Genomic DNA, 21012 nt, shown 5'->3' with positions numbered 1-21012 from the left:
GTATACCCCAGCCCAATTTTTTCTTCTTTCCTTATTTTTATTTTTTACTTGCAATACTGGGGATTAATCTCAGGGGACTTCTACCCTCCAGCCCTATTTTTTCTTTATTTTGAAGTGGGGTCTCACTAAGTTGTGGAGGGCCTCAAAGTAGTTGAGGCTGGCCTCAAACTTGTGTGATTCTCCCATCTCAGCCTCCTAGGTACTGGGATGACAAGCGTGCGCCACCACTTCTGGCGGCTTCTTTATTTTGAAACAAGGCCCTACTAAGTTGCAGAGGTCCTAACTGGTTAGACTGGCCATGAACTTGCAACCCTCCTGGGAGACAGGAGACGGGAGCTTGGGAGGGCGGCCGTTGCTTACCTGAGTGTCAGCAGTAAGAGGGCGTCAGCCTCGTGCTCAGCCAGGAAGCCCAGCTGACCCAAGCGTACCAGAGCAGGCTAGCTCGAAGCAAGGTCAGGGCCCTTCTACACATCTACACCAGGGTAGGCCATTCCAAGATGGAGACGGAGGCCGGGCACCCCCGGGCACCAGACACAGGGGATAGGTGCATAGTTGCACGAGCTGGCCAGCCAGGGTGTGGAGTCGCCCAGCTGGCACACCCCTGCCCTCAGCGGCTCCACTGGCTCCTTCCTGTGTCCCACACAGGAAGGGACTGGCATGGTTATTAATGGAGACGAATACCTCGTGAACAGAAGTCTCATCTTAAAAATGGCAGAACAAGAAGACATTTATTAAAAAAGAGACAGTGCGCGCTGCGGTGAGCTGGGCCAGGGCAGGGCTGGCCCGGTGGCCGTCCACGGTGCCCGTCTGCTGCAGACTCGCGGAGTGGGCTTCAGTAGTGGCGGGTGAAGTGGGGGTGCGGGTGGGGTTGCAGGACTCTGCTGATCCGGTCCTGGCTGGCCACGCCGCCACCATCTAGCCCGCCACCCGGCACGGCGTGGCCCTGGGTGTGTCCGCCTTGCAGGAAGCCGCCTCGCCTAGGAAGAAAGCCAGGGGTCCCTGACACCTGCCGCCAGGGCCCAGCGCCCTCCCGGCTGGCTGCTGTCTCCGGCCGGGACGACGCAAGCCCACGCGGCGTGCAGCCATCGAGCCACTTCACAAGCGGCTCTTTTCCAAAACACCCAACTGAGCAAGGTGACGGGCACGGGGAGGGCGGTGAGCCGGCGTCCTTACCCCACCACTCCGCCGTGGCCTGGCCCCGAGGGCACAGACAGGTCCCTCTCAGCACCTGCAGAGAGACAGGCCGTGAGCACGGGGCACCGTGGGAGCACTGCCACGCCCGCCCTTGCCCCTCGCCCAGGAGTACCTGGCCACCGTGCCCGCTCCCGGCCCGCCGCGCCCGTGTCCACGGCGCCCTGCCACGTGCGCGGCTCGTCCCCCAGCCGTGGGCCGCACTCCAGCCACTCTCGGCCACCCCTGTGGGAAAGAGCGCGAGGCACAGCTGCCCGGGAGCCCGCCTGGGGAGCCGCACCGGGCACAGAGGGCAGGCGTGGGCAGGGGCTGGAGAGGTGCCAGGGTTGCGCCTGCAGCTGTCCACGGAACGAGGCAGGGGTTGGCGATGCTCCGCCTCTGCACACGGCTTCACTGTCCCAGCAGGGCGGATGGGAGGAGGTGGGGCTGGTATGACACTGGGGAGGGAGCTCAGGGCACTCCACCTACCAGCCACACCCCTAGCCCCATTTGATTTCTACTCTGAAACAGGGTCTCCGTAGGCTGCCGCAGTCTACTTGAGGAGGCGTCCTCAGGCCTGAGACCTCCTGTCTGAGACTTGAGTATGGCGACTGCGGGCCTGCGCCGCCTCGCCTGCCCGTGGAGTGGCTCACTATGTATGCGGGGTGCTAGAGACTGAATTCGGGGCACTCTCCCTCCAAGCTACACCCCAGCCCGATTTTTGTTTTATCTTGAAATTGGCCTCACTAAGATGTGGAGGCCTCATGAGGTCGCTGAGGCTGACCACGAACCTTCGATCCTCCAGTCTCAGCCTCCCAAGTACTGGGATTATGGGCGTGCACCACCACGCCCAGCTTTATGAAGTAGGTTTTTTTTTTTTTTTCTTGGTGGTCCTGGGGTTCCTGGAAGTCCTTCTACCTCCGGGCTACACTCCCAGACCTATTTTGTATTTTTATTTGGAAACAGGGTGTCCTAAGCCAGCGCGGCTGACTTCCAACCTGCGCGATCCTCCTGTCTCCTTCTCCCAAGCACGGGGATTTACAAGCATGGCCACCGCGCCCGGCACTCTGAAGTAGGTTTTAAACGTGAGCGTTGACAAGACAAAGTCCCACGTTCAACAGGATCCACAGAAACCCCAGGTGGAAAGGACCCGCGTGCAGCGTGCTCGCCGAGGGCAGCCTGACAGAAGCGAGGTGTCTACACCGATGGCTGCTCGGCTCTGCACTGCAACTCGAGCACAGCGTGGAGGCCTCCAGGGGCCGTGCGGCTTCCTTGTGGGTGGGGGCTGCCCATCCGCTGTCCACAGCTCAACCTCACCTCGACAAATCCACCAAAAGAAATCTTTTGGCAGACGGGAGGCGACAGTCCAGCACCTGGGGCTTGTGGGCGCTCTGGGGTGGAGCGTGAGCCCTGGCTGCCCGAGAAGGGCACTCCAGACCTCCAACAGCGGAGGCTGGGTGCAGGGCAGGGCACTCGGAAAAGAACAAGTTCTGCTCACTGGCTGGAAGCGGCGGTGGCCTGAGGCCGAGGCCGGGGGGACTTTTGGTGCCTGGGACACCGGAGCACTCTTGAGAAGAGGCCCAGCACAGCGGACACGGGAGGCGAGGCTGGAGGAGCCAGAAAGCACAGCTCACCTGGGGGGCGGGGGCGGCCCCCGGCCCTCGCTCATCCTCCTGTCGGGGCTGTAGCTAGCCCAGCCGTCGCGGGCGTCCCGGCCATGGTGGGCGTCAGGGCAGCGCTGGAAGGCACGGGGGACAGGCCAGGCTCTAGCCGTGCAGGGACCTCTGGCCGTCCTCCCTGGCACGGCACCTGAGACAGGCCGCGGCGCCGCTGACCACCCCGCACTCAACCCCGGGCGTCTGCTCGGACACAATGCCGTGCTCCTCCGCACGGGCCTTGCGCTAAGTGCACACCCGCCACCCGCGTGGCCTTCCCGTTCCAACTGCAGCTCCCTCACCGTGCAGCCGGCTGCCAACCCCACGCGGCGGGCTCTGGGCGCCCCAGGGCCTAAGCTGGTGGGGGATTGACACTTCCTTTTTGTAACACTGGGGATGGAACCCAGGGGCATCCTACCGCTGAACCACGCCCTAGTCCTGCTTTTTATTCTTAACTTTCAAAGGGCCTCACTGAGCAACTGAAGCTGGCCGCAAACCGTGACCTTTTGCCTCAGCCTCCCAAGCACAGAGATTACAAGCGTGCGCCACCACGCCTGGCTTAGGAAGTTAATGGCTTCTACTGCAGACAGTTAAGAAGGCGGCCTGCCTGCCTGAGGCACAGAGAAAGAGGCCCGCGGGTGCGGCACCAGCGCTGCTCACCTGCCCGTCGCGCGTCTCCAGCCTCGACCCGTCCCTCCTGCAGAAGGAAGAGAGGGCACTGAGCGGGCGGCGGGCAGCCTGGGCAGAGCGGAGGGAGCTGGCACAGACATGCTCTCCTCCGCAGTGTGCCAGGCAGGAGGGACGAGGCTCCAACCCCACACCCTGCCCAGGGCCCGAGAAGCCGCGCCACGGGCAGTCCTGGCGGCCGCCAGCCTTCCTATACCCCGGCCTGCACTCGCTGCGGAGCAGAGGTGAGCAGCCAGATAAGCCGCCCCTCCGCCCCTCCTGGAGACCCCGCCTGCCCCCCAGGCACTAGCATGGGCTCAGGAACACAGCAGCCAGCAGTGAGCCCAAACAGGACCGTGGGCGCGTCAGGCAGGGCCCCGTCTCTCCGCCTGCTGTCCTCCCGGAGCCCAGAGCAGACGACGACTGGGGGGAGAACCAGGCAGCACTGCAGATGCCCATGGCCCTCCCGCCTGCCACCAGGCGCAGAAGTGGGGCCGGGCCACTTACCTGTCAGCAGTGGGGTCCCGGTCCCAGTCCCGGCCGCGGTGGTCGGCATCGTGGAAGCGGGGATCTGGCCGGGGGAAGTCAGGGCGGTGCCGGTCTCCCAAGGCCGCTCGTTTTCCTTCCAGCCAGTAGGGTTCCTCTCTCCTGGGTTATGTTTTTAAAAGAGTACAAATTTCACTTATGAGAGAGAACCAAGAAACAGAGGGGGGCAGCTCCTAGACGCAGCGTCGTTTAAAACGTCCCGCAGGGCGGACCCGACAGTCAACCATTAGTGCTTGATTTGGGACTGAAGCCGCTGCCCACAGGCCGAGGGAGCCCTGGCGCCCGTCCCTCCCCTGCCCACTCCGGGCACTAGAGCGCCCGTCCCTGCCAAAGCAGAGAACTCGATGAGACGAGGATGAGCTCCATTTTGCCTGAGGACACCCAGCTGTCCTGGTCCACGCTTTCACCCCACCGCTGGCCCCGGGCGCACTCACCGGCCGTCGTAGGGCTCGCAGGGCCTGCGCAGCGCCGGCCGCCGCTCCTGCTCGTGGCGCAGCCGCTCCTGCTGGCGCCGCAGCTCCTCGCGCTCGCGGTGGATGCGCTCCTGCTCCTTGCGCCGCTCGCGCTCCACGCGCATGCGCTCGCGCTCCAGCCGCTCCCGCTCCAGGCGCTCGCGCTCCAGCCGTTGGCGCTGGCACTCGAGCTGCAGCCGCTCCCGCTGCAGCCGCGCCTTCTCCTTGCGGGCCTGGACCGCCTCCAGCCGCTGCTCGCGCTCCCGCTGCTCCCGCTCCCTGCGAAGGTTTAAGGCTGGCCTCAGCTTCTCGCGAGGCCCTTCAAATTAAGAATTAAACACAGGGCTGAGTATGTAGCTTGGAGGTAAAACACCCCCAGGTTCTAACCCTAGTACAGCAAAAAAACCAAAACCAAAACCCAAATAGGGCTGGGAAAGTAGCTGGGAGCATAAAACACCCCTGGCTCAATACCCGGTACAGGAAAAAATAAAAGAGGTGCTGCTCAAGGTCAGGGTCCTTCTGCCCCGGTGAGTACCACCAACAAAGCACAGGCGGCCTTGGCAGCAGCAGGGGTCTCAGGCAGCCGGCCAGCTGGGGGCGGCGGGAGGGCCAGCCCTGCAGGTCAGGCCCGCACTCACCGCCGCCGCTCGGTCTCCCGGATCTCCCGCTCGCGCTGGCGCTGGCGCTCCCGCTCCCTCCGCTCTTTGATCTTCTCGAATGACAAGATGTCCCGCTTCTCCCTGCTCTGGGATTTGCGGTCCTGGCTCTTGGAACTCTGTTCACAGAATGGGTCCAGACATTAGAAAGCGCCCACAGACAGGAGGCCCGGGTAGCTGCAGGAGCGTCTCGGGAGGGACAGCGGCGGAGGCCCGCGGCCCAGTGGGCAGCAGGTGCAGGCCTGCTCTCTGGTGCGCAAGGCGCGAAACCACGCACAACCTGCGGGCAGCCGTGTGGGAGCGGAGCCAAGGACTCCAGAGCCACCAGCCCTCAGGGCCTGGGCGCCCCACACCAGCACCATGCCCAGATGACAGCTTTATTCCAAATAGATGTTCTTGGGTGCCACTCGAGGGGCCCTGGGGCCCGTGCCACCTCAGAGGCCGCCGTGGGCCCGCGGCATCCTGCACCGACTGTTCTCTTCACGCACACGCGGGTTCTAATGTCAGCTCGCTGGGTGGTAAGATGGTCCTTCTCTTTAGATTTCTCTACATTGTACTTTTACAGCCACCTGACCCATAACATCAGGAACTGCAAGAGCTGCTGCTGTACGGCACCCCAGTCCAAGCGTCCCGCCCTTCCTTTCCTCGCGATGCACACGGAGCCCCGCCCCACGCCTTGCCTGGCCTCCCTCCTCCCGCCAGACGCCGTGAACTGCGCCAGGAAGCAGTGGAAAGAACACGAGAGCCCCCGTTTCGCCCAGCTGTGTGCCGACTCAAGAATGACAGTTCCACGCGCGACACTAAAGACGCGGGTGGGAGGCGGGCCCTCCCAGGCTCATGGTGAACGTAAGGCGAGACGAGAGCCAGGGCTAAGGAAGCAATGAGCCGGTGAGGAAGCCGTAAGGCCGAGGGTACGGCGCAGCCCGCCAGTCAGTCCCTCCTGCACAGGAGCCGCCAGGGACCGCAGCGCCAGCGCGCTAACCTAGGAAGTGTTCTGGAAGGAGCAACAGAGCGCAACGTGTCTGCTGTGGAATTGAAGCGGTCCACGGCAGGCCTCTGGACTACTCCGAGGTGTGAAGATCGTGCAGGTGACTGGCAGTGCCTCGCCCGCCGGTGCCACCAGCGCTACTCACTCTGTCTTTGGACTTGCTCGTGGTTTGCACACTGACCACCGGCTCGCCTTTGCATGTGTCCATCACCACGGTGCGTTCCAGTCCTCGGCTGCCTGTGGGAGACCACCACCTGTCAGAACTCGCCGTAGCAGTGCCTCGGCCAGGCGACAGGTGTAAGGCCGGCCTCCCCACCGCTGGCCCGAGCCTGCAGGGCGCCCCGTCCAGCCGTCCCGCAACCCCCCACGCCGCGCCCTGAGCGCGGTGCGGCCAGGGGAGCCCAGCCCAGATCCACTCCTTGCACGCGCGCCACATGCCCACGGGACCTGCAGGGGAGCTCCCTGCCTCGAGGCCCCGGCACTGCGACGGCGGGCCTCGGACTGCTGGGCAGTGGCTTATTTGGAGGGTTTACATGCTTCGGGGACATTTTTAAAGCACGTTCCGCCGGGCGTGGTGGCGCACGCTTGTAATCCCTGGGCTTGGGAGGCTGAGACAGGGGAGCGCTCAGGTTCGAAGCCAGCATTGCTGGCTTAAGAGACCCCATTTCCAAATAAAAATATAAAAAAGAGGTTTCTGGGAGTGTAGCCCGGAGGTAGAAGGGCTTCCAGGAACCCCAGTTCCACCACCAAACAAATAAATAAATAATAATTAAATAAAGCACGTTCCTTGCGAGATTGCTGGCAAACCCCCCATGCTCGAGACCCAGGGAGGGCGCCAAGGCACAGCCACGCTCCAGGCTGTCGGCTTTCAGTTTCTGCTTGGAGAGGGAGTTGGGCTTCGCACAAAACATGCTGAGAGGCTCAAATCCAACAGAGCAGCATGTGACACACCCTCCTAGGTGTGTCATTCACAGAAGCTGTAACCTCTTTATGCTTTTCTCCTGGGTGAGGTCTTGGCGTTCCGTGCGTGGCTGGCGCATGCGTGCTGCCAAGCCCGGCCCTCCCGGGAGAAGCCTGGGTGCCCCGCGGAGGCGCAGGAGTAAACACCCCCGGCGGGCCGGCACACCTGCTCCCGCGGGCTGCACCCTCCCGCGCTGCCTTGCGCCACCCGCCCCGGCGGCCCAGCACGAGCTCGCACCTGACTCTGCGCCTCTAGAACAATTTGCAGGTCCTGGTTTGAGCTCGTCTTGGTCTTTTTCTTCCTTTTTAATGTCTTCAGGCCTTTTTTCCTCCTTTTTCTCAATCTTCTCCTCCTTCTTGATGACAGTTCTGTTGAAAAACATCATCAAACCTGAGTTCCTGAGACTCCAACAGGAAGGGCCTCATGAGCGTCGCCCGCGGCAGGAAGCAGGAGAGGCGTCCCGGCGTGCCTGCGGGACCGCACGCGCCTGGAGACTCGGCTACTAAAAGCCCAGGCCCACGCGGGAGCCTCTGGCGACCCGAAAGGAGCACTTCCTCGCCGGAGACCTGCCTCATCGCGTACACGGGGAACACTATTTTACCTTTATGTTTTCTGGTACTGAGGGCTGAACAAGGCGGGCATTCTACCTACCAGAGTGCCTTCGGATAGTCTTTTAGCTGCAAAAGCCCGAGTGAGTGTCTGGCAGTTTCTGTAGTTAAAAGGCAGGCACAGAGCCACAGGTGTGGCGGTAAGGGTGTTTCTCAGGCTGGTCCTGCGAGGCCCAGGACCTTGGGCATAAATGGAAGCCAACCTTTTATCTTAAATGCATAGTTTTTCTCCAAAAAAGGTGACCAAGTTTTAGGACATATTTACGAAGGGCTCCTGGATCCATTTCTCTGAACTGCAGGTTAGTTCACTAGGTAGACATGGTGGCAGTAGGGTGCCAGCAGGAGCTGGGTCGGGCCAAGCGGGGAGGCTGGTCACGGGGAGGCCCAAGGCCACCACCTGCCCCCTCGCAGGAGCCCTGGGCGGGGGCGGGGCCCGCACCCCACTGCGCACCAGGGGCTGCCCCTGGAGGATCGCAGGTTCACAGCCCGCTTTAGCAGGTAGTGAGGTTTTCAACCTAGTGAGACCTTGTTTCCAAATACAAACAAAACAGGGCTGGGGATGTACATGGAGGTAGAACGGCCCTGGGTTCAATTTCCAGTTCCTCCCCGACACACACACTATCACAGCCGATGTGGCGTTACACGCCTGTCATCTTAGTACTTTGGAGGCTGAGGCAAGACCAGACCCAGCAGCCCAGCAAGACCCTGTTGCAAAATAATGCTAATAATAAATAAGGGGCCGGGAGTGCAGCTCAGGGGCAGCTCAATAAAAAGTAAAAGGCCTCTCACTTCTCGACCTTGATCCCCGCCCCGTCGGAGCCGGCAGCCTCCTCCTTCACACCGTGCTGGTTTCTGTCGGTCAGCTTCTTCCCCGCAGGCTCGTTCTTGGCCTGGAACAGAACACAGATGCCAGTGCTCCGTGGACCCGGCGGCTGCTCCCAACTCTGCGCCGCACAAGACAGGAAGGGCCTCACCTTCTCCACGGAGATCAGCCTTCCGTGCAGCTCGGTCCTGTGTAGATGGCCGATGCACTTTGTCGCCTCTTCCGATGTCGCCATGGTGACAAACCCGTAGCATCGTGCCCCAGGACTGCGGGCGTTGGCCACCACTTTGGCCCCAACAACCTTCAAGAGAAACGGCGCGCTTCCTTTCTAGCCCAGATAACCACACAGCTTGTTTAAATTACTAGCGGTTGACAGATCATCAGAATTATTTCCCAAAATCATCAGTTCTGTGTGATGAGCCGTTCCATGTGTTTAATACATCCTGACCTACCACAACACAATTGTTTAGGACCGGGCGTGGTGGCACACGCTTGTAATCCCAGCGCTTGGGAGGCTGAGACAGGAGGATCGCACAGGTTAAAGCCAGCCCCAGCTACTTAGTGAGGCTCTCAGCAGCTTAGTGAGACCCTGTTTCCAAATAAAATATAAAGTAGGTACCACAAGTAGAAAGCCCCAGTAACACACACGCACGCACACAACTGTTTTGTTCTGAGAACCGCCAGCATGCAAAGCAAAGCTCTGCTCGCTCTCGCCACGCACAGCTGCCACATCACCAGCCCGGCCTTCCACCGTGAACACCACGCTTATCCTCACGGGGAGGGCAGCGCGGCTCTGGCACGACTCCCGCTTCCAGCCGCCTGCAGGGACCGGCCACTGCGGGAAGGCGGCCCTGCTTCCTGCCTGGAGTCTCCAGGCTGCGGGCAGGGAGACCGAGGTGGGGCTCGAGGGCTGGAGACACTCAAGATCCCGGGACCAACCAAGGCAGAGCGCAATCACTGAAACACGTGGAGTGCCAGGGGCCTGGGGAGGAGCCCCGGGGACATAGGGCCGTCAGCAGCTGTGCGGGACCGGCAGGAGCAGAGGGAACACCGGCACAGCTCCCAGGGCCACACACAGTTCTCATTCCAGCAGCCAGCCAGGAAAAGTGCCTCATTCACAGGGCACGAGGCAGCGTGTCTGGAGCACTGTGCCAGTGGTGGGAAACGTCAGCGCCAGACCAAAGCCTTCCGTCGCCCCATCGGCCTTGCCCTCTGGGGTGCGGCCTGTGGGAATGCCGGCACTGCATCCCACGAGAACTCCGGTTATCCCCAGGAAACAAGAACCAGCGCCACAAGGTCACACTCAACAGCGAGCCGACAGGAGGGTAGCGGCCTCCGTCGGGGCAAGACCCCAGATCAGACAGCAGAAACCCCAAAAAAACCAGCCACCCAGGAAGCCGCAGACACGGCAGGAGGGGCCACTGAAGAGAACACCTAGAACAGCGCCAAAAGCCGCGGGGAGGGAGGGAGAGCGGCAGCTGAGCGCTGTGGGGGCTGCGACGCCTTGGCCAGGCCGAGCGCAGCCACAAAGCCAGCTCCGAACCCACGCCACTGCTGGCCACAACAGGGGAGCGCCATCGCCGTGGGGAGGCGCCGCCAGCCCACACGGCCCCGCCTCTCAAGGCAGGCAGTGGCCTGTCCAAGACAAAGCCCACCACAGACTGCGGCTTCTCAGGGGGACGGGAAAAGGGAGAAGGAAGAAAGAAGACGGAGAAATGGAGGCACCCTTCCGAGTGCCCATGCCACACCCGAGCAAAAGAAAACCGCTGGGTGGCGGAGCAAGGGTTGCACTAGGGCAGAAATCACAAAAAGGACACGGCCCACAGACGGGCAGGCGGGAAGAAGGGTCAAGTGAACGGGAAGCCACGCTGGCGGCACATGCCCGTCACCCCAGCATCTGGGAGGCTGTGAAGGGAGATGGCACGCTTGAGGTCAGCCTCTGCAACTGGTGAGACCATCTCAAAATAAAGAGTAAAAATAAAGCTGGGCGGCAGGCATAGTGCTACCGCACCCAGCTCAGTTTTTATTTTGAAACAATGTCCCGCTCTTGCTAAGGCTGACTGCAAACCCCTGATCCTCCTGTCTCAGCCTCCCAAGCAGTGGGATTGTAGGCACGGGCTACCCACCACATCCGGCTGTATGCCAGCTTGAAGTTTTGCACAGGCCCGAAGATGTCCATTTCCATCTCCTTCTTTTTATTTTTTGTGGTACTCGGGATGGAACCCAGGGCACTTTACCTCCGATCTACATTCCAGCCCTATTTTTTAGTCTTTATTTTTTTGGTGGTACTGGGGATGGAATCCAGGGGCCTTCTACCTCCGGGCTACACTCCCAGACCAATTTTATATATTTTTAAAATTTGGAACCAGGGTCTTTTAAGCCAGCAGAGGTTGGCTTTGAACCTGCGTGATCCTCCTGTCTCTGCCTCCCAAGCGCGGGGATTACAAGCGTGCGCCACCACGCCCGGCTGGTCTTTATTTTGAAACAGGGCCTCACTAAGTAGCCGAGGCTGGCCATGAACCATCTCCCGTACCCGCCTCCCAAGTCCTGAGTGCACGCCCCACACCCAGCCTGCCCATTCCTTTTAGCGAGTTACAAAGGACCACAGGCGCGTCCCCGGCGGCTCTTCACACGTGCCTGAGCAGCACCAGCCTGTGGGCGCCGGTGCCTGCGAGCCCGGAAACCAGGTACTGAAGCAAAGCGCCACAGCGGCCCCTCCTCCAGGGCCTGGTGCTCTGCCTCTGAGCTCCACCCTCAGCACTATTTTGTTTTTTACTTTGAAACAGTCTCACTAAATGGCTGAAAGCCTTGCTAGCTTGCCGAGTTGCTGAGGCTTGGTCTCTAACCTATGAACTTCTGTCTCAGCCTCCCAAGGCCTGGTGCCACCACACCTGGCTTGAGGTGTGTGTGTGTGTGTGTGTGTGTGTGTGTGTGTGTGTGAATGGCGATGAACCCAGGGGCATCTACCTCTGAACTATACCCCCAGCCCTTTTATCCTTTATTTGGAAACAGGGTCTGAGTTGTAAAGGGCCTAAGTAGCTGAGGCTGGCCGTCAACCTGTGATACTTGTCTCAGCCTCCCAAATGCTGGGATCACAAGTGTGCACCACCATGCCCAGCTTGTGTTTTAGTTTGATTTTTTGCGGTACTGGGCACTGAGCCCAGGGGCATTCTACCTATGCACTCCACCCCCAGCCCTATTTTATTCTTTATTTTGAAACAGGGTCTCACTAAGTTGCTTAGAAACGCAAGTTGTCGAGGCTGGTTGTGAACCTGCGATCTTCCAGTCTCAGCCTCCCACGTACGTCCTGGGGTTGCAGGAGTGTGCCACCACGCCCGCTGAGTTGTGTTTTAAATCAGAGATGAGAGAGCAATGAAGCTGGACAGCAGGAAGGGCTCTCTAGCCTCTCACCTCAGGGCGAGGCCGCCGGGCAGACGCGGGGGTAGGGGCTGCGTACCTTCCCGTATCTGCTGAAGAGGTTTTTCAAGTCTGTGGCGCGCGTGGAGGACGACAGCCCGCTGACCCACAGGTTCCGTCCAGAACTGGTGCCCAAACGGCCTGCTGGGGAGGGAGGGTGGGCACTGTACCGAGGGCCAGGAAGCCCGCCTGCAGATGTGGCCCCTGCAGACCCTTCCCCAGCTCAGAAGGCGACTACCACCGACAGGACAGAGGCAGGGGAGTGGGCACGGCATAGACCACGCCATCGCACATGAGGAAGAGGATAGCTTTTTGTGCCTGAATGTTTGTGGACGATCAGTTCTCAACCCAAATGGCAGTGTCTGAAGCTCCTGTTATGCAGCAGTGTTTTGGGTTTTGTTTCTGCAGTACTGGGGCTGGAACCCAGGGGCATTCTACCTCCAAGCTATAACCCCTGCCCTATTCTTTATTTGGAAACAGGGTTCACCGAGTGGCAAAAGGCCTAAGTAGCTGTGGCTGTCTGAACGGCGATCCTCCTGTTTCAGCATCCCAAATGCTGGGATGCCAAGCGTGCCCACCACGCCCGGCTGTGTAGTATTTAACGACAGAGACAGCCCGTCCTGGGTTTAACTGTCACTTCCCACAGATGATGCACCAGCTGTCATGTAAACGCAGCCACCCTGAGACGTCAAAGCTGTCCCTCGGAAACCATCAGGGGAATGAGAGACCGTGGTAAGGCAGCAAAGCCACCGTGCCCGCCCCAGCACCCCGGCCAGGCCCACCCAGCATACCTTTTTCATCCTTAATGACTGGCTTTATATCTTTTTCTTCCTTAAAAGAGCTAGAGACAAAAGTTTATGTTACTCAGGCAAGTAAAAGATGAATGAGAACTAAATTAAAAGCATGGTATGTGCTAAAACTGAATACCTACCAGAAAATAAGTCTGAAATAAAATCTTAGAAGACACCTTGGCAAGCTTATGTTGGAAAATCTGACCCCAAAAATACAATGTCAGATTCGTAAATGTCAATTCCATTAAGCTGAAGATAACGACAATTTAAAAGCACAACCATAGTAGGTTGAAAAAGAGCTAAGTTATCGACTCGCCCAGTAAAAATACACGCAGAGAAATAAAACACCGTTTGGCAGTAAAAGCTACAGTTCCAGCAGCGGGGCTGGCCAACTGCGGGAAATCAGCCTACGTGTCATTACGTGACAATGAAAAGGAGATAGCGTCTGGTCTAAAACTGAGAAACCACAAACCTCATTTTCTGATCAGCGCCCTCCCTGGTTGAGGACTCTTTAGGAGCCGGAGGGCCTTCATTACAAGCGTCAAAATCAAACTTCTTCACGTCGTCTTTGCTATCTCGGGGCTCGGGACTCGGGGCTTCCGGGGGCGCGTCCGCGAGCGCCTGGCTCGGGGCCTCCGCCGGCTCGCGGGCCGCGCTACTCTGCTCAACTGGCTTCTCTAGCCCTACAGGCTCACAGTCCGTCCGCGCGCCTCCGCCCGGCTGCTCCGCGGGCTCCCTTTTCACTACCGCTAACGGGGTGTCTGCCTCGCTCCGCTGAGCGCGCGTCGACTCGCGGGCCAAATCTAAATCTCCCTCCTCCTCCTCCTCCTGCTCTTCCTCTTCCTGCTCTTCCTCTTCTTCCTCCTCCTCCTCTTCCGGGTGCGTGCTGCCAAAAAGGTCCTCTTCCTCCGCAAGCTTTCTGTCTGGCCCCATGCTACTTGTATCCTGTGCAAATGGCTGCTCCAGCTCGGAACCTTCTTCTTTTACTGGCTCAGATTTACAAGTTTCCCCCAAAATGTCGAGTATTTTCTCATTTTCTACGGATTTAACAGGAATAGAATGGCACAAGGTTTAATTACCAGGGAAATAAGCAATCACAAAGTGGAACTGGCACGGCTGCCGCACTAACACCAAGAGAACTGCTCGCTACACAGAGATTGGAAAACCCGCGGTACACACAGTTAACGGTACACTACCTGCGCCGACCGGCTGCTAGGGAGCCTCTAGCTACAGGGGAGATGGCCACGGGCTCTAACGCCTGCACCCCGCGGGCTTGGCCAGTCTTCTGCAAGGGTCTTCCCAGTCTGGGTCTTCCGACTGACTTTCCAGTGTCCACAGGGCCGAACCAATACAACCGCCGTCCACTGAACGGCTGTTTCCAACCTTCTTTGACTTTTGCTTCACAAAACAGTCCATCGTGAAAACCCATCTCTTCTGGCAGCGGGAGATACACACAGTCCAGGGCGTGAGGCGTGGGGCGTCTTCGAAGGCGCTCGGCTTCCTCTTCTGGGGTCCGGGGCCTCTCGGGCTCAGGTGCCTGACACCAACCTTAGCCTGCCTTCACTGAAGCACCCAGCCAACCGAGACTGACTACACAAGATCTGCCCCGTGCGCACAAGCACACGGACGATGCCGGGAGGCCCACTCACAAGCCACGCTACGTGGCCAAGAGGTGGACGCCACGACCACGTCGCACCCGATGTGCCTGACGCACGAAGCCAGAACGGCGCGTCCACAGATCTGGTGATACGCATGGGTTTCCAATCTCTGGTCCTCGCACGACCTGGATCTTCCACCACTAGGGCAGTTCATAGGACCTGACACAGCTCTAGACAGACACACCTCAACGCAAGGGCAGCGCGCACACCCCAAACCAGAACTGCCGCGCTTCTCCTATCAGTACCTGGCTCCACGGGAGGCGCTGCGATGTCCTGTTTAAGGAGAGAGGGAAAGCAGAGCCTCATATCACTCACAGCTCGGCGGTCTCCCTCGCACACAGCCCAGGCCAGCGAACACAGGCCGGCTTCCCCTTTTCTTTTTTTTTGGTGGTACTAGGGGTGGGACCCAGAGGCTTTCTACTTCCGGGCTACACTCCCAGAACTTTTTTGTATTTTATTTGGAAACAGGGTCGCACTAAGTTGCTGACAGCCTCACTAAGTAGCTGAGGCTGGCTTCGAACCTGCGCGATCCTCCTGTCTCAGCCTCCCAAGCGCGGGGATGACATGCGTGCACCACCACGCCCGGCTTGTCTTTTCTTTAAACAGGCTCTAGGTTGCAGAGGTGCAGAGGGCCGTGCTAAGTTTCCGAGGCTGCCTGGGACCCACGATCCTCCTGCCTCAGCCTCCCGGTACCGGGATGACAGGCGTGTGCCCCGTGCCCCACTTCCAGGTCACTCCCTCCACTCCAGGAGACGTGGCCCACTCTCCCAGGCTGCGGTGCAGACAAGCCGGACTCGCCAGCTCCCCGGGACCGGGTGGGCGGTCACAACCTTCCACCCGAGGCTGGCGCTGGTCCCCACACAGCGGAGCAGCCCAGGGCCGCCAACACTGGCCAAGATCCCTAGGACCGGGGTGGAGGCGACGCAGACACCTTGCACATCACGCAACATCCCTGCCGGGCCGAGACACAGCCCCAGCAAGCCACAAACAGGCTGGACCCCGCGGCTCAGCGCACCCTGCTCCCACACTTCAGCTTCCTTACACGCTCAGCACACCCTGCTCACACTCCTCTCCCCGTGGAAAGCCCCCCGCTCGTCAGAACCGCCGACACCATGCAACGAGATGGCGCTCACCGGAGTCAGCCTGAGGCCTAGCGGCGGAGCTTCCCAGGTGCCGTCGACGCCGTCAGCCCCCACCTGAAAGGACACGGAGCGTCACTCTGTGAGCCGGCGGGCGGGCGGGATGCCGAGGCCCACACCTGGCCGCTCTCTAGGCTCCTGCGTCCCCGCCTCCCGCCCAGCGAGCAGACCCAGCCGCACGTGCCACTCCAAGCTCCACTAGTCAGCCGGGGCCCCGACCTGCTGACGCGGCTCGCAGCTGCTGCTACTTCAGCTAGAGAGCCCCGGAGACACGTAGCTCCACCCTGTTCTCTTCTTACTGAACAAAGGAGAATTATCGCCGTAAAGTTTACTGAGTTGTTTTTTTTTTTTTGGCAGAACTGGGGATAGAACCCAGGAACATTCTACCTCCAACCTACACCCCCTACCCCCCCAGCCCTATATATACGTTTTTTAATTCTTTATTTTGAAACAAGGTCTCACCAAGTTGCAGAGGGCCTCACTATGTAGCTGAGGCCTTCTGAGAACCGTGACCCTTCTGTCTCAGCTTCCCGAGTACTGGGATGACAAGTGTGCCCACCACACCTGGCAAGTTCACTAAACTTAAGCCAGGCTCTGTGGTGCATGCTTAATCCCAGTACTTAGGAGGCTGAGACAGGAGGATCACAGGTTCAAGGCCAGCCTCAGCCACTCAGCAAGGGCCTCCACCCACAACTTAGTGAGACCCTGTTTCAAAAAACAAAAAGTAAAAAAGGGCTGTGGGTATAGATCAGAGATAGAAAGCACCTGGCCTCAATCTTTCCTCTCCGGTGCCCTCCACAGACTCTGAATTTGAAGGCCTTTCTGGGAGGCAGGGGCTCAAGGACAGAAACCAGGGCCTCTCGCACAGCAGGTAACAGCACGGATCGAGCCTCTGGCGCAGGCCTTTTGCTTTTTAAGTAAAGTACAAAAAGGTCTGTTCGCCTGTCCAGATTAGAGCCCGGGACCCAAGGCCTGGGCTAAGCGGCCAGCTAGAGGGTAGGCGTGCACGACAGGCTCCAGAGGCGCCGGGCCTCTGGCCTTCCAGCACCAATGCGGGGCGGTTAGGAGCTCCTGGCCCAGGAGCTGAAGGTCGAGGTGCAGGCCTACAAGAGCACCCCCGAAAACACCATTTTAAGTGAAGAGAAGGCCGGCCAGAGCAGGCGGGCCGGGCAGCTGGGCAGGCGAGGACGGGAGCGGGTAGGGTGAGCACGAGCAGGAGGCCGCCCCGGCTCGCGCACGTGGGAGGGTGCTCTTGCTCTGCAGTCAGGACGCTGCTGAGAAGCACAAGCTCCGCGCATTTCAGTACCTGGCCACTGGCGGTCACGCGGAGCTAGTGCTCTGCCCAGGCCTGACACGGAGCCCGAGCTCGGCCGAGCTTGGCCCTCGCCGGCCAGGTGCTGGGCCGCTCGCGCGTGCCGCGTGGCCCCAAGTTACCTACAGCGTGTGCCGCGAGCCGAGCCGGCCGTCCCCGCGGTGCCGCCACATACTCTGTGCTGCCACACGAGGAGTCAGGGGCGCTGGCGTCAGTGCCGCCCGCCCCCAAGTCTGCAGCGAGCCTCTCCTCGGCCGCTGCGTCCTCCAACGCACCGCCGTCCATCACGCTGACGGGCCGCGCCGTGTCCAGACCTGCTTCGGCACCCTCCTGGGGACAGCGACAAGAAGCATCAGAAGCCGGGTGGCTGGAAGCGGAGCGGCCGCAGGAGCCGACACCTACCTGGCCGTCCCCGGGATCGTCTCCCAGGCCGTTGTCCTCCGAGCCCTCCTCCTCCGTCCTGTGTCCTAGTTACAGAACAAGCGCCTGGTTAGGCCCCGCGGCTGCACTGCCGGCCGGCCCCACGCGGGTCAGGACGTGACAAAGGTGACCGAGGGCCACCACCTCGGGTGGAAGAGTGTGCGGAGACCTCGGTCACCCAGGCCGGCGCGGAGGCTCCTTCACTAACTCACCAACCTCAGCATCCCCAAAGAAAGGCACCTCTAACAGGTACACAGAGATCAGAGCAGGGCCAGGCCCGGGTGGGTGAGAAGCAAGGCGGCCCTCTGGGCCCCGGGGAGGGAGCAGGGACCTCAACACTTGGATGGAGGGGAATCTTTGGGCAGAGTGTGTCTCAATTCCTAAAACCCACACGCCCTGTAGCCGGGCGTGGTGGCGCGCACTGGGAGGCTAGACCAGAGGATTGCGGCCTGCCTCAGTTGCTTAGTGAGGCCCTTTGCAACTCAATGAGACCCCGTTACAAATAAAGAATAACAAAATGGGGCAGGGGTTATAGCTCGGAGGTAGAATGCCCCTGGGTTCCAACCCCAACCCTGCAAAAACAAACACACACCACACGCCCTGTGTTCCAGAATCCCACTTTTAGGATGCTGGCCAATGTGTGAAGACGCAGGCACTCATTCCACCTGCAAGTGGGGTCAGCCTGGACGCCACGCACGGGGCACATCCGCCAGAGGCTGCGTGGCCCCCGCCGTCTACAGGAACAAGGCTCAAGACCCCAGGACAGCCGCTGAAACTTCCAGGCCTCAAAACCAGCACTTCCCAAGACGATTGGCACAGGAGAGACTCACCCAAAAAAATACCCACGGTGTGAAAGCACGTGTGTGAGTGTGAGTGTTCCGATGCACTTACGGGCCGGGATGTAGGACGCGCGTGGCGGTCAGAACACGGCCGCCGCGAGGGCGGAGGCCGCTGCCGCTTCACCTCCTCACGCGCTGTCCTTTTCTCTTTGGTGGTCCTGGGGAGCGAACCCTGGCTCTCATGCAGACTTTCTAAAACTAAAACCTAAAACCACTTTCAAAACCTCTAAGCTTCCTGGAAATACTTTTACAGGTGTCGTGCAGCGTCCGCGTCCGACGTAGAGCAGCCTCGAGCTGCGCCTCGCGGCTCGGGCGGCGCTCTCGCGGGCGTAGCACCCCGCCAGGCTTCGCGCTTCCTTAGCCGCCGCTGACAATGAATCCGAGTCGGCACGGGGACCGAGACTGAACGTCAGCCTCTCGCCTACCTAACCACAGCTTCTCCTCTTGACCACAAGGCGTCCAGCTGAATCGTACCCCTGCGTAGGCCTCTAAATAGTCACCCACACCGAATCCACAGGAGGGAGGGACGCAGAACCAGGGCCCCCAAGCAGGAGCGCCGCGGGGCCGTCTGCGTGCGCGGGTTCCCCAGCCCTGCAGGTCTGGTCGGGACCTGGGGACGAGGACTCGCACGCCTCTCGACCCCACTCCTGCCTTGACTCACAATCCTAATCACACTGACAAGCTTTCAACTGCAGCCTATGTATCCGTGGACGGACCAGGCCCCTCGTTCCCATCTGTAGTTAGTAGGTCTCGGTTTAGACCTTGTTGTTACTAGAGCCGCGGTGCGCGGCGTCCTAAGTGAGCCCTGCGGTCCTCACTAGGCCCTCACTCCAACCTGGGGGCCAGCGCAGCACGTAGTGAGTCACGTGCCGGGGCGCCTCTGCCCTGACGGCCCTGCCCTGGGACTGGCCTCCGCGCTCCTCTCCACGGGCTTCACATCCACACAGAAAGAAGCTCCCAATCCTCCACAGCTGAGCTGTAGGAGTCTCTTTACCAACGAATGTGACCCGTCACCAAAGCTCTTCTTTCTTTTCTTGTGGCACTACCTCCAAGCCACACCCCCAGTCCTCTTTGTTTTGAAACAGGGTCTTGCTGAGCTGCTGAGCATGGGGGCGCACACCTGGAGTCGCAGTACCGGGGTGGCTGAGGCAGGGTTACATATTTGAGACAGCCTCACCACGTAGCGAGGCCCTCCACAACTTAATGAGACTCTGTTTCAAATTAAAAAAGTAAAATAGGACTGGGTGTCTAGCTCAGAGGTAATATGCCCCCGGATTCAATGCCCAGTAGGGTGAGGGGGACCTTTGGGCAGAATATGTCTCAAATTCTTAAAACACACACACGCCTTGTGGGGAGACAAACTGGTAAAATACAGTGAGCTGGCCGTGGTGGCGCACGCTTGTCATCCCAGTACTTGGGGGGCCGAGGTGGGAGGACTGTGTTTGTGGCCAGCCTCAGCTACTTTGTGAGACCCTCCGCAACTCAGTGAGACCCTGTTTCAAAAGAAAGAACAAAAAAATAGAGTTGGGGGTGTAGCTGGGAGATAGAATACCCCTGGGTTCAATCGTCAATACCAAAAAAAAAAAAAAAAAAAAAAGGAGAGTATGCGAATACTCGCCAGGTGCGGTGGCCCACACCTGTCATCCCAGGACTTGGGAGGCTGAGACAGGAGGATTGCAGGTTCAAAGTCATCCTTACCAACTTGGTGAACCCAGTTTCAAGATGAAAAACTAAAAACAAATCTGGTTGGGGTAGATAGAGCTCAGCGTTAGAATGCCTCTGGGTTCAATCCCCTCCACCCTGGCAGCAAGAAAGAAAGAAAGAAAGAAAGAAAGAAAGAAAGAAAGAAAAAAAAAAAAGAAGCATGCCACCCCGTCCTTCTCTAGGTCCTGGGGTTTGAACACAGAAGCACTCTACTTCCCGGTAAACCGCATCTCTCCCGACTCCTTTGGAGACAGGGCCTCGCCAGGCTGCTGAGGCTGGCCTCATCCCCGAGATCCTCCTGCAGGGGACCGCAGGCGCGCCAGGCCCAGAGCGGAGCCTCTGCAGCCCGAGTACCTTTCGTGCATCTCGAGGGCGTCCTCCTGCTCGGGGCTTCCAGCTCCAGGCCGATCTCGCCGGGATCCCTCCCTTCTTCCTTAACTGCCTAGCGGGACGAACCCAGAGTTGCAACGGGGCTGGCCGCGAGCCGCCCGGCGCCGCCGTCCTCGGGAAGCAGCGACCCTCGGCGACGGCGCCCGCAGCCCTGCACCGCCCCCCGGGCACGGGAGGCGCCCTGGCGGCCCGTGCTCTCGCCGCGGGCGCCTGGGGTCCGGGACCCGGGCCGCTCCCGGGTGGACACCCGGCCCCGAGGTCTGCAGTCGGGCCGGCCGGCCAGGGTCGGGGCGTGCCGGGGCCCGGGGGCCGGAGGGCGCGGGCGGCCGCCTCACCTTCTCCAGCCGCTCCAGGAGCGCGCTCTTGTTGCCGCCGGTGTCCAGGTTGCGCTTCCTCAGCTCGGCCCGCAGGTCGACCACCCGCAGCTCGCTGAGCCGCCGCGCCCCGCTGTCCGAGGCGCCGGAGCCCAGGGCGGCCATGCCGGGCTCCGGGTCGCCCGGCCCCGCCAGCGTCTCCGCCATCCTCGCTCCTCCCCCCCGGGCCTCCGCCGCCCGCCCGGCCCCGACACCGCCGGCGGCGATAGCGGCTCTGGACACAAAATGGCGCCGCCTAAGAGGAAAACGCACTCGCTTCCTCCCGCCCCGCTTTGCGGCTGCGCACGCGCGCCGGCCGGCTCGCCCAGCTCCGCGGCGGCGGCGCGCGCGCGTCCACCAAGCTTAGGTCCCCGGCGCGGGGCGCAGGCGCCGGGGCCGCGGGGCGCACGCGCGGCCGCGGGGCGGGGGGCGGGGCCCGCGGGGCGCGACGCGCCTGCGCACGG

General features: G+C 60.5%; 1 protein-coding gene across 1 annotated transcript; it reads right to left on the bottom strand.

The window, feature by feature from the left end:
* Positions 1–832: 832 nt before the first annotated feature.
* On the bottom strand, positions 833–20716 carry LOC308275025 (scaffold attachment factor B2-like; the record flags this gene model as incomplete). Its single annotated transcript, XM_080713034.1, has 25 exons — positions 833–977; positions 1174–1228; positions 1307–1416; positions 1458–1628; positions 2488–2688; positions 2805–2908; positions 3486–3522; positions 3999–4139; positions 4472–4768; positions 5128–5264; positions 6279–6370; positions 7332–7462; positions 8492–8592; positions 8677–8826; positions 11983–12086; positions 12734–12783; positions 13206–13770; positions 13813–13879; positions 15085–15240; positions 15456–15587; positions 16969–17172; positions 17245–17309; positions 17475–17504; positions 20160–20247; positions 20531–20716. 25 exons carry the CDS (start codon positions 20714–20716, stop codon positions 833–835), a joined length of 3519 nt encoding a protein of 1172 aa, XP_080569160.1.
* Positions 20717–21012: the final 296 nt, after the last annotated feature.

This window comes from Muscardinus avellanarius (genome assembly GCF_963383645.1).
Source record: "Muscardinus avellanarius genome assembly, chromosome: 16".
Taxonomy (NCBI): domain Eukaryota; kingdom Metazoa; phylum Chordata; class Mammalia; order Rodentia; family Gliridae; genus Muscardinus; species Muscardinus avellanarius.
This window is presented reverse-complemented; position numbering and strand designations above follow the sequence as displayed.